Here is a 13,647-nt window from a genome sequence, read left to right on the forward strand (position 1 = left end):
CATTCTTAAACAGATACTTAAATACTTTCACATGAGTACATTTTGTTTTATGTGATACTTTTACTTATTTACAGTAACTGTACTTTTACTTAAGTAACAATACTGAGTACTTCCACCACTGGTCAATAGTAATATTTATGTGGTCATGTACACTCAAAATAACCAAATGTTCACTTCTTCACTTCTGTGTCAATCAACCATTCAAACCATTTCCCCATAACTTTATTGACAAACAGTCTGTGTAGAATATGCAGCAGTGTAACTCCACATGACTAGCACATGGCCTCAGACACCACTTGTTATCCCGACACACTGAAGACATTAAAAGTTGGAGGAAGTGAGCGCGAAGGAGGGAGGAGGAGGAGAAGAAGAATGGAGGGAGGGAGGGGGAGGTCTACAGAAGGGGAACTGGATCGACTGACTCAGGAGAAAAGGGGAAGTCTCCGAAAAACAGGAGGGAATGAGCCTAAACGCAAAAGTTACATGTGGAGGCAAAGGCTGAGGCATGGAGCGAGACAGGATCGCCGGTAAGTCAGGATCATTTTGTTTAACTTAAAGGAGAGAACTTAAACCATTTCCCTCTTTTTCAGTCAGAATGAAGTCAGATGTGAGCTGAGGGTTATTTGCAGCAACACTCAATAAATCTCATGTGATGTGCTGTCAGACTGCTGCTAGGAATAGAAACGCAATATGTAAAGTAGCCATGAAGTTCAAATGTGGACTGGCTTTAAACTAGATTGGTTTTTAAAGCTGCTTTTTGTCCATCACATGAAGCTACTTAAAATAAGAGAAGTTAAAATGTCAGATTATGAGTGAGCGTAGGCCTGTCACTTCACCACAATTTGAAGTGTGATATATTGCTGAAGTATATTTACGAATAATACTGAAACTAATTTATGCTTCTGACACAAAAATCCAAGAGCAGATTTAAACCACAAAAACTATTCTAAATCTACAATATTGTTTAAATAAATAAATAAATAACAATAAATGGGAGAAAGAAACATTTTCATACTTAGTTTGCATTTGTAATGAGCCATAGAAGTTATTAATTTAGCCTTTTACAGCTCAAATCTTACTGTGTAGCAAAAAAACCCTCAAATTTCACTATACTGCAAAGAAAAAGTACACATGATAAATACTGACCCTAAAAAATGTTCAAGCTTCCATATATGCATGAAAAAGAAGCAATAGGAGTGTGGATTGTACATAATTTTGCTTATGAATAATCCTTTTAATGTTTTTGGATTATCCCACTTGGTGGCAGTGTTGCGATGTTGTCCTTTTTTTAGATATCCAATATTTGAAACAGTGTCAAATGTTCCATATAGGTCATTCGTATGCATACAGACACTCTCTATAGAAGCAGCAGGAATTTAAAAATGGACGCCGACTGAAGGTGAGAAACGAGAATAGGAGAAGTGCTGCTGAGGCAATATTTTTCCTTCTGCTCTGCATTACTTCCCATTTCATGATTCATGTGGAGGAAGTCCAGGCCCGAGCAGCTTCCTTTGCTTTTGTTTGGGCCCGTTGCCATGACAGCCAGTTATACTTCATCCTACTCTATACTGTGCTCTATGCTCTATACGACTTTTACTTTCATGTGAGAAATACTGTAGGCTTCCATTGTCACTGTGATTAAGTGATCATGACTTTCACAAAGGAGCTGCACAAAAATAAGAAAATCATTCAGATTACTGCTCTAACTATATATATTTGGTGTACTCTTTTGACATAGTAGTCTACAAGATGTGTTGATGATGAAAAAGAAGATCACAATAATTTGGACATATTTTATGAAATAAAAAACTGTACAGTTATTGAATATATTCTGGATATTACAGTGTGAGAATTATGTCTGATATTTTGTGCTGATTTTGGTCCTTTAACATGTGGATACCATATATTTATTTGTGTGAAGAAGAAAAAAAATCGAATTTTCCAAAGAAACCCAACGCAACTGTATCTGTTTAGCATCAGTCATCAAATATGTTTTGGATAAATACAAATAAAAAAAGAAGAAGAAAGAAAGAAATGGAATCCAGTGTTGATCCGCTGCTTTGTACAATCAAGTTCTACAATAACTCCACATTATTTACAAGAAAGCAAATACTTTGACTAATAAAGTTAAGGTGCCTTATCTTATAATAATACTGTTTCCTCTTGCTTGCCTTTACCAATTATTTGAGATGGTTTTGTGGTATCAAGTCTTTATACCAGCAAAGCTGTTGGAAAATTCTTCTCGGTGACATGACAGGAGACATTTGGAAAATAACATTGGGCCTTATTTATTAGCCTCTGAAATACTTATACTAAATACTGAAGCTCTTCATCTTTTTCCACCTTTGGTGGATAGTGTTTTCTAACTGTTTACTCAATTTATTAACTAATGTAGACTTGGGCTTCTCATTTTTTAAAGACAAAACCTAACTTAAACTGCTTTATCCAAACCAACAGAACATCATTTGAACTTGTCAATGGCACCTGTGTGTTGCTATAGTGAACTAATAAAATACTTTACTCTATACCTGCATAGACACAAATAACTGAACAGACTCTCAATAAAATGTGCTGTAACAACCTTAAATGCTCTTACACAATCCCATAGATACATTCTGGGAAATGTCAAATACGGGCCAACTCAGTGTGTCCCACAGAAAACCTGTACAGGATTTCCTCGTCCAGTGAACGCCTTATGTTATCTCACCTCATATTGTTGTAAGTAGTAATCTTAATACAGGAGAGAGATGGAAATGGACAGGAAACTCCACCTATGGGCCCACCACAGAGGCGCCCTGATGGTGACATTACGCAGCATGATGGAAACTCAGAAGGTGACGCCATAGGGTGACACAGACTGAAAAAAAGGCTGTTTATGTTAGGATAAGAAAGTCCATCCCCAGCACTCACCACTGTAATTTTGACATATGAAAGGTGTCATTTAGATAAACACACAGACCGCAGCATTAGCCCTGCTGGATAAACATATGTGTCTACTCAATATGGAGGTTGGTTTGTGCTACTTCCTGCCAATAAATGTTTGTGGTCCACTCTGTGCTTGTTTGGCTTGACCAACAGCTTAATTCTACAATCACTCAAAATAGACCATAATAGTAGGGATTAAATGTATAGGTATTTCTACACAAAAGATAATAATACAATGTCAAGAGGATACATAGGCCAGGGACAGCATTTTTAAACCATTTTAAAGGGCTCATATTGCGCAATTTTTCTGATCTAGGTTATAGTGTTGTTTCCTCGTCACAAACATATATGGACATACTTTTGTTTCATTCACAATAAATAACAGTGACGTGCAATTTGTAATGTTGTAATCTAGTTAGTGTAAGGAGCAACTGTTAATGGGTCTACAACTTCCTGTTTATACATGATATTTTGAAGACTTCTTACTATTGTTTTGAATTAGTGATAAGTGTTATTTCTTCATAGTAATGGTAGTAGTGTTAGGGCAAATAGCCATGCTTAGTTTTTGTATAACTACTGCTATGATGTTACTGATGTACTGCTATATAGTGATTGATGTACTGCTATATTGTATTATTGTACTTCTAGAAATCACTATACAATGACAAAGAAAACAGGGACTAGATTACATCTGAGGGATGCAGAGATAGATTCAGTTAATTTACAAGATAATCTATTTCTGTCTAACTAAATAGGGCAAGGACTTATTGATAGGGATATGCTGACTCACGACTCATCACCCTGATCAGACCAGCAAGATGCTCCCGTAAGAGGAGTAAAATGAATCTGAGGGATGCTCATCACAATCTGGTAAGATTGTGCAATGTGCCAAAAGGCCTGGCTGACCTGTGCACCAACGAAGAGGCACTAAGTCTAAACCATGGTAGTCTTCCACTAGTCTGCCTATAAAACTCATTGTATAGGCATAAACATTCAGCCTCTGCCTGGAAATGTCAACTGCACAGACTCCTAAACTAACAAAACTAACAAACACGCAAGGGAAAGGCTGGTTTCCTTACCGCAGGAGCAATACTTTCTATATTTTACCTTCACTTGAGTATTTTGTAATTTCATGTTTTATGGTAATATGTTATTTATAATGTTCTGTTATTTTACTATTACTGAAGTCTTGTGTATTTACAATGCTATTTTAGGGACACCATGGCTGACCATCATCACACTTCAAGTCACTGACCGCTCTTGTCTGTACTAAAATAACACATTTAGTACTTGACTCCTCCAGATGTTGTCGTTTTGTGTTGCAGTTTAGGTTAGTTTAGTTTATTGCTTTATTTTAACAAGGACCATGTGGCAATACAGTAATCTCATAAAAGAAGATGCTTTACACCAGCTTTAGCTAAAGTAAGTTTCCATCTGCAGTCGCTGGGCAGGTTAACAAACTATTAAAATACATCTGAGTATTCATCCATTTACAATCAAACCATGCATTCTCCCATTCTTTCATTTAAAAATGTCACATTCTACATTTTCACATTAAAATAACACAAATACTAAGTCAGATATTACCATATAAGCTATCACATACACATACAAATCAGTGTTGGCAGTGCTGACAGTATTGGTCCAACTGTTTCCTTGTTGAGATACGGAAGGTGTGTGTCCCTGTGTGTTTTGGTTTAATTGAGCTCTGCACAGTTTTTTGACTCATGGATTTAAATGCTCCTCTTTTTTGCTCTATTGGACATTGTGCATTTTGTGATTGGATTTAAGAGTTACCTATATGCATTATAATTAGAGACCGACTGATACAAGATTGTTTCATGGCCGATTGTTACTCTGAAATACAGATTGTTTAGTACTCTGAGAATCCTAGGTCTGATAAGCACTGCTGATATTTTTAGGCCAATATGTTCAGCCGATTTTGTTTATTTTCCCCATTCAATAATTCATGCTATTCTATAATTAAAATATAATTACTATAAACTCTTTTTTTTTTTTTACCACACACCAGCTATCTGAGCTATTAAAGTTATTAATATAAAGCTTTGTGTGTATTTTTAGGCAGCAGACCAAAACTAAAGATTGGCATATGCTGGAGATTTAAGGCTGACAGCCAATATGTCCGCTATATCAGCCAACCAATATGTCAGTCTATCTCTAATTTGACTGCACATAGAGCCAAATACACAGTGACGGCACATATTTATATGCAGGCCACCGGTTGCTCTTAATCTTTTTTTTTTTTTTTCTTTCTTAATCTATTATTTGCAGTTAAACAGAAATCATCTCCGTTGCCACAGGAGTCTCTCTGTAACCATGTTTACAGTTTCAAGGATACGTCTATTTAGTGTTTTCATTTTCTGCTCCTTGTTGGGGACACCTTCACAGTCACTCCCCTGTCCCCACATATACCTCCACACTGTCTCTTTGTACCTGCCCCGACCTGCAGGTGTCAGGGTCATTACAGGGGCCACTGGGTAAGGCCTGGCATCCTGTTTGTGGCCTTCACTGCAGAGCTTTCTTTAGCTTTTATGGCAGCTCATGACTGGTAGGATTTTACATTGTGCTTCTGTCTTATTGTTACTATAGCACTATTTTAAGCTGAAGCGAGGGCACAGGACATGGTGGACAATGAGCAAGGTGAGATATTAATACTCAAAGACAGTGCTTGCTTTTCTTTGCACGCTTTTTATGTCTGATATAATTACCTTGTGGGCTATTGTCTATTTATCTATTAGTATCTATCAGTTGTACACATCCTGCTTTGTGTAATTATTTTCTATTTATTAACTTCTTTTGTCAGTTTATAAGACTCAAAATCTAACCATTATTTCTTTATGCAGTTAGAGCTTGTGTAATATCAGATCATTCAGCTGCCAGCCTGGTCAGCCATGAATAAACACTTTTACTATACTTTACATAGACGAGTAGTCTGGGCCTGGTCTTATCTCCCAGAGTTCAGATGGCTGTGATTAACATGTGCATTATCGAATTAGAGAAAACACATGCTCTGTCTGTATCAAAACAAAAAATAACACTGAAGCATCAAAATCATTGCTGCACTTATGTTGTTAATCTGAGCTGGGAGAAGTTTGATGTTGTTCTAAATGACCGCTGACCATTGAGCTACTTCATCGAATGCGTTACTGAAGTAAACAAATGTGATTGTTCAACTGTGTTTGAGTTCAGTCTGAGATGTGGAGAAGTGAGTGATGACTGTAAATTCTATACAGAGGATTTCAGTCTGGCTTTACCAGGCAAAGAAACTGCAGCATCAGGGAAAGCCATCACAGATTCTTTCACAAATATTTTGGTTTAGTCACTCGTCGCCAGTCTATAATCACAGCCCGATTTGTTGTTGAAAATGGATTTAATCATGGCTTTTCACCAAAGTCCCTTTGATTTGTCATCGCACCCACAGCAGTCCGTTATATTGATACTGCTACACTATTGTAATGATCAAAACAGATGACAACTTCAAATGAATGTATTTATATATGATTCCCACCAAACAGTAATCAATTTTATAGTGATGCATTGATCTGATGCTGGTATCCTGGTTGGACATATAAATCGATGTAATTAATTGGTCATAGTGAGCACAGAAAGTCTCATAATGTTTGAACTTTTATTTACTTTTAAGTTGTTCTGGAGTTAATTTAAGGATATATACCAGCTAAATAACACATTTGGATCAGTTTTCTCTTGTTTTATTTATGTTTTAAGGAAATAAATGCTGTTGAGGCTGTTGCTGTTGATATCGGGTATCAGCAGGTCCTTAAAGCTATAGTATGGGACAAGTCATTGTTTTGCAAGTCTCAAGTAAGTCTCAAGTCTTTGACCTCAAGTCTGAGTCAAGTCCCAAATCAAATGCAGGCAAGACCAAGTCGAGTCTCGAGTCACTGGCCCATAAGTCCATGTCAAGTTCAAGTTACTTGCTTTGAGCTTCAAGTCATTTCAAGTCTTTAAACCAAAGTATCAAATACAGCTTAGATTTTTGCAATTTATATGATTTTTAAACTAAATTATACTTAACATGAGTATATAGTTGTAGAAATGCAGATTTTTCCTTGTCTTTACAAGATCTTAGTGTGAATCATTACAGCCAAAATAAAAGAATTCAGATTTAAAAGTGCGTAAGAACAGTTATTTTGTTGTGTAGTTTGCACTGGAAAGAAAAAGAAAAAGTGTCATGTTCTGTGTAGTTCCCTCTGTTTTACTGCTTTGTACCCCTGTATATTACTGTATTGTACTTTATATTACTGTAGTACATTTGAGTATCACAGTGCTTCAGTTCCAAGTACCAAACAGAAATGGGAGGGACATGTTCCAGTGTGTTCCTGTAAAATTAAGCACCGCATTTATCAACTGAAAAGTCAAAAGTATTTTCTAAAAACATATATATTTTTTTAGGAGAAGCATCAGGTCTTCTCAAGTCACAGGCCTCAAGTTGAGTGAAGTCCCGAGTCACTGACCTTCAAGTCCAAGTCGAGTCCCAAGTTTTAGTCCATTTTATCAAGCCAAGTCCCAAATCCTAAAAATAGTGACTCAATTCTGACTCGAGTCCAAGTCACGACTCGCAAGTCCCACCTCTGGTATATATCATTATATATATATATATACGCTTAATATAAACTCAAGCTAATAGACTAACAACTGACCAAAGCTATTCTGACAAAAGAAAGTTCAAATAATTCAATTCCAGTTTATCAAGTCCTGATTTCAAGACAATATAAAAGCAACATTACAGGATTACCTAAAGATTACCCATTAAGATGACCTAAGTATGTCCACTCTATTGCTACAACAGAGTGAGCTGGTGCATGCACTCTGCCCTTATACCCCCCAGGCCTTACGCTATGTTTACACTGAAACCAATCACCGTATCACCGTATCACCGTATCACCGTATCACCGTATCACTGTATCGGAAATGATTTGCGTCCAGACATGTCGTTTTTGTGTCCGCAAGCCTTCCCTATCCATACAGCTTTGAGCATATTTGTTTATGTTTTACAAAATGAAACTTAAAATCACATGGCTAATTTGCATAAACTAAGCACTCAAAAAACAGCTCGCTATTGTGTGCCGATGCGGTTCAGCTTCTGTCAGACTAAAGGACATGACTCAGTGGAATATATGTGTTCTTTCTGTGCTGATGGTGAGTCTGTTCTGTGCTTCTATCGCATTGGAGATGGTTCATGTTAAACTTTTCAGAGATTATACGTCTGCAGAGTCGTACACATAGACCGTGTATTTGAATGGACACATACTCTAGCCTCTTAGCATTTTGGCGGTGAATTACTTTGCAGCGCATAGACCTACGTCAGCATATCAGCATTTTCAGGCGTCCACACAGTGCCGGATTAGATTAATTCGTGAGAACTGCCGGCACCATTGTTCCATCTCTGGAGTCGTTTTCCATCGGATTAGTGTGGACGAAACACTGCATCCACAATGAAATCGAGTTGAATACATACTAGTGTGGATGGGGCCTTATGTAACTTTCTCCAAGAACTCAGTGGAGCACTTCCTGTATCACCATATGACATCACAAGGTGGAAGAGTGCTTTCAGTTTCAGAGAAGCCTAACTATGTAGGATTTATGTGTTAAATATGTGTGAATGAAACAAAACACGACTCCAGGTATGTTTGTGATGAAGAAACAACATTATAACGCAGATCAGAAATTTGTGTAATATGACCCTTTAAGACTTTTTACCATCTCCATATGTTCTTATCAGGTGAATCATTTAGCTGCCGAGGTGCCTGCGCATGGTCGGGGGAAGGGAGGCATAGAAAGGGGAGTGGATGGGAGGAGGCTGGTATTCCCACTCTCCGTGTTGATCCTGAACATAGCATTATTGGCAGTTTGGAGTTAGTGAGACGTGAAGAAAGAGCGCAGACTTTCCCTTCTTCTTTAAGAGAAAGTTGCGGGTTTTGGGACGCTGTGATTAATTCTATTTTGGAAGTGAGAGGAAGCCATAGCCATTGAAAGAGTTAACCTACTGAAAGATGTCTGACTCCGGTGGCAATCCACACTTGGAAGGAATTATTTCAGATTTTGAAGGTTTGTGTTGATTTTTGTTTACTTAACGGTGCACTGTGTAACTTTTCTGGTTTAGGTCTTGTCCCTTTTTGTGTCCATGGAGATTGTTATTGCTTTGCCTGGAATGTTTTACAGTATCTATCTAATCGCAGGTGTTTTTTTTTAATTTTTTTATTAAGAAAAACCCATTCATGCTATGAACACCCACCCACAGATCTGAGCTGTAACTGGGCCTTGTGGCGTCACCTGCTTGTCTCCATGGAGATGTTATTACTTTACACTGAATGTTCCACAGTAGGATGTTATTGATCTGTAACTTGGTAGTGTCACCTACCTGTTTCCATGAAGATTGACTTTTATTTAATGTAAATTCTGTGCTCAATTTTTGTGTGTGTTTTTGTCTTTTCGGATGCTCCCAATGTACTTTCTAATATATTTTTGCATTGTATTATTTGATTGACAGCTAACCTCAGTAGTAATTCATCTCCAGTATTCACAGTTATAAGTTTGCTAAAGTACTTTAGTTGGCACTTATCCCCATTGTCCCCCTTTCCTCTCCTATTCTTACTCTTTTCCTTCCTCTCCTCTTCCTCATCATTTCCTGTTTCTCCTGTGACCCGTCCCTCCAGCTGCTCACTGTCACATGTGCACAGGCCTGTCACTATAAATACTACTCTATATTGACTCTGGTTCCATGTAAGAAACCTGGAACTATGTATTTTTGGGCTTAAATGTGCATTGATTGTGCAACATTTCTGGTGGAGGGTGCATCACCTGCTTTGTTTCCATAGTGATGTTATTATTTGGCCTGGATTCTCCAACAACATGGAGTAAAACATGTATATCTCCATGGAGACAAGTAGGTGGGGAACTAGGCCAAGTTACAGGTTAGATCTGCAGAAAGAGAGAATACATACTTTTAAAGCTAATTTTGAGCAATAAAGCAGCAACATAATAAATGCTATATATTTAACTGTAATGCCATAATGTTGAACCTTTCAGGCAAAGCAATAAGACCTTCATGGAGACAATCATGTGAGGACACCCCATCAGAAAAGTTACATAGTGCACCTTTAATATGTATCGTGTGTTCATTTTCTTTGTAAAAGTGGGGATATATTTTGTTGTTTGATACAAGGACGTCTTGATAAGATTTGCGCTGTAGAAGGTTGAATAAGTGACTTCTGTGGCTGATTATTGGTTCATTCTGTTATTTATTTCTTGCACCTCAGGCCTTTTAATGTTATTGTCTATTTAAAAATGATTTACAGGGATTATCTTGCATTATTGTTATTGTATCAGTAGCATAAAGTAGTTTAAATATTACTTTTTATTGCAGTATATCTATGTAGCAATATATTGTGTTTCAAAATTTGTTATGTTTACAGTGAGTTTTAATTAGAGGTACAGTGGAGTTATGGAGTGTGCAGAGAGATCTATATAGAACCACCTGATGTTGGGCCTGATTTACTTTTGGCTTGGCACTACTTGGATATTACTAAGGCTAGACGTTATTAAGGAAATAGTTTGTCCACTGTGGTTAAGTGGAAAACTGTGAGATGACGTGACCTTTCGGAACATTTAATGACACTGTGGCTTTTGACCAGAATTCCCTGCAGATGCTGTTGCCACTGTCTTTTTAGAGGTTGTGTAAGTTTAAAGGTCCTATATTTACTAAAATTGAGTCTTGTGAGCTTTGAGCCATGTTAGAATGTTTTTTCCTCATCAAAACATACCTGGAGTTGTGTTTTGTTTCACTCACACATGTTTTAGAAATCTTTTATATTAATCTGTCTACATCTCCAAATCTCCGCCTTGTGATGTCATGAGGTGGTAGCTTTCAAGTTAACAACTACGTCTTACCTTTTGTTCAGATTGGCAATTCCAGGGCTGATGTCATCCAAATGATTTTAGTGAAAGTGTGGAGTTTTAAATCAAAATGGAGCACTTCCTGTATTACCACGTGACATCACAGGGTGGAACAAGCTTTTTGAATAATGTATAAAGAATAATAATGAATAAGGTTTAAATAAATTAATATAGTTAATTACATAAAGTCAACAGCGAAACAAGAGATTTACACAGGCTGCCCAAAATTGTCAAAGTTTGATTGTCAAGATTTGACTGTTTCAGCTCTTTTTATTTTTGATGTGCTCTTATTATAGTCTTTATTTATTTATTTATTTTTATTAAAGATGATTCAGTGTCTCCCACCTCACCACCAGTCTAGGCAGATTGACTCTACATATCTGAAAGGTTCATTGCGCAACTTTTCTGGTGGAGGGTCTGTCACCTGCTGTCTCCATGGAGATGTTATTGCATTGCCTGTAATGTTCCATGATATAACATTTAACACATCTATCTAGTTTATTCAATCGTTTATTCATTACTGGTGTTTCTGTCGCTAAAAAAGCGACAATTCTCTCAGTGAATAGGGTTGCCTCTCCACAGATCCGACCTGTAATGTATCCTATAGTTGTCTTCTTTAGATAAATGGGTTTAATCTTTACTCTGGGACATTCTAGACAAAGCAATAACATCTCAATGAAAAAAAGCAGGTGACGGACACTTCACCAGAAACATTGCCAGTGCACCTTTAAGGGACAGAACAGACCGAGTGAAATCTTAATTACAATTTTTTTTAAAAACATAATTGTCTCATTAACTTGATTCTAATCTTATTACGTAATTGGAAGCATGAGTTTCAACTGCACGAACCACAGTTCTTTATGAAATGAAAACATGTCCATTCTAATGTAATCCCCACACATTCGTAATGGTTTAATCATAATGAAGCCAGTGACCTAATCCTCATTTTACCCCGTATCATAATATTTTCCACTACACCGCACTGCTTTTTTTTTTTCATCGTGCTAATGGGAAAAGCACAAGAGGAAAGACCGTATAATATTTGATTTCAGGTCAGTTGGATGCACGTATAACAAATGAATAATAAATGAAATAACAATCATTCACTTTTATGAAAGAGGTAAAATGCAACACTTTGCCAAAACACGCAAGTCACTAAAGAGTAATCCCATATTTGTATTTTATCTGTACTCTGTAGGCAGCCTTGGAGTGGGCCAATCTAAACTGTACTCCTGTCCAAGCTTTTTAGAGTGATTGTCTGATAAGAGCTGCCATGTTATTCTCTGTAAATTGTGTTGACACACAGAGCAAATTATTATTGAAATGAATAAACTTCACAAGGGGGCATATTTTTCTATTTTGGCAGAGATATTGTGGATCCATTACTTATGTCTCCCTCACTCAAGCCAATATAAGTGATGTATTGACTGTGAAATCAAGATAATATTTGACTATGGGACTGTAGATTGTAACAGATGATCCATGCTTAACATAAAAAACATTAACAATATTTATGTTGTGTATTAGTGTCACATATCCTCAAAGGAGAGATTTACAGATGTCAAAACCAGTTTAATAATATTATGAAGTGTTTTAGTAGTCAACTAAAAGTCAATAGAAGGGGAATCTGTCTTACACATTACAGTGCTGTTGACATCATTGTATATAGAATTTTGTGCTCAATTTTGTTCAAAAGTAAAAGTACAGCTACCAGAGCAAATTAAAAATGTATCTCATGAAAAAATCTACTTAAAGTACTAATTTAAAAATGTACTTAAAGAGTAAAAAGTAAAAGTATTTCGCAAAAATTTTGAGGTCTAATAAATTTGATTTTGATAAAGATTTGTGCTGAAAATTAAATTAATAGCTATTATTTGTATATTTTTGTTTGCTCAAAGTACAATTATGTTCCAAATTAATTATTTTTAAACAACAATAATACAAAATAGTTTTACTTTTCAAAGCCGTTTAAAAATGTTGAGGAGTAGAAAGTACAGATACCTGCTCTCAAATGTAGTGAAGTAAAAGTAAAATCCACTTTAAAATCTATTTAAGTAAAGTACAGATACCTGCAATCTATACACTGTATTTTACTACTTTATTTTGTTACGTTTCACCTCTGATTTTGTTTATATAAAGAATAATATAAAAATCATGTATGACCAGTGGATTTAGAGATCTCAAGATACTTTTCCCTGCGATCTCGGTCTAAACATTATTAATAATAATTATTAAAAATAAATCTTCTTGATTGTGCCTTGTAATGGGACCTTTTTGCTATTTGCGTAAAGTAGAATTGCAGGCTGTACCATTTTTACACATAAACTGACAAAACGTTGCATAATCTCCACCTGAATGAAATCCATTATTGTGTCTGTGTTCATTTATGTTATGCCAAATTGACCAATGGCTCTCTGCTTATACACTGGATATTATAATTCACATACAAAAATAATCCACACTCCTTATATTTCCTTTTCTTTCTGTCGTCAAACATCAGATAATCTCTTTGGCATCTCAGGTCTCCTCCACATTCCCTGTGTATGCGTGCTTAAATAAACTGTGCTGTGTTAACAGGTGTTAAGTGGAATGCAGAGTTTGTACCGTACCTTCTCTGCACACTGCTGTAAATCAGAGCAGATGATCAAAGGGGCCAGACTAGGGTTTAAGCTGTCAGAGGTTGGGGTCAACTTGTTAGCTAAATTTTAATAGGTGATAAACATTTTGACTTTTTGCGAAAAGAGGTTAACTAGCTAAGTTTTATGGATGTAGTCACACCTGCTC

General features: G+C 36.4%; 1 protein-coding gene across 3 annotated transcripts in view; it reads left to right on the forward strand.

Annotated features, from left to right (window-relative positions):
• Positions 1-13,647, forward strand: part of septin9b (septin 9b) — an 85,665-nt gene that overhangs the window by 17,972 nt on the left and 54,046 nt on the right. Inside the window, exon 1 of one of the 3 annotated variants that reach the window (XM_020938455.2) lies at positions 386-527. The exons of 1 other annotated variant lie outside the window; for it this stretch is intronic. In XM_020938455.2, the coding sequence (XP_020794114.1) occupies positions 506-527 (22 nt within the window). In that variant the 5' untranslated portion in view covers positions 386-505. Of the gene's footprint in view, positions 1-385; positions 528-8,945; positions 9,016-13,647 lie in introns of those variants that run through there. One more of the 3 variants, XM_020938454.2, reaches the window with a different exon arrangement.

Source organism: Boleophthalmus pectinirostris, unplaced genomic scaffold, assembly GCF_026225935.1.
Source record: "Boleophthalmus pectinirostris isolate CB_2022bp ecotype Guang Dong unplaced genomic scaffold, ASM2622593v1 HiC_scaffold_22, whole genome shotgun sequence".
Classification (NCBI taxonomy): domain Eukaryota; kingdom Metazoa; phylum Chordata; class Actinopteri; order Gobiiformes; family Gobiidae; genus Boleophthalmus; species Boleophthalmus pectinirostris.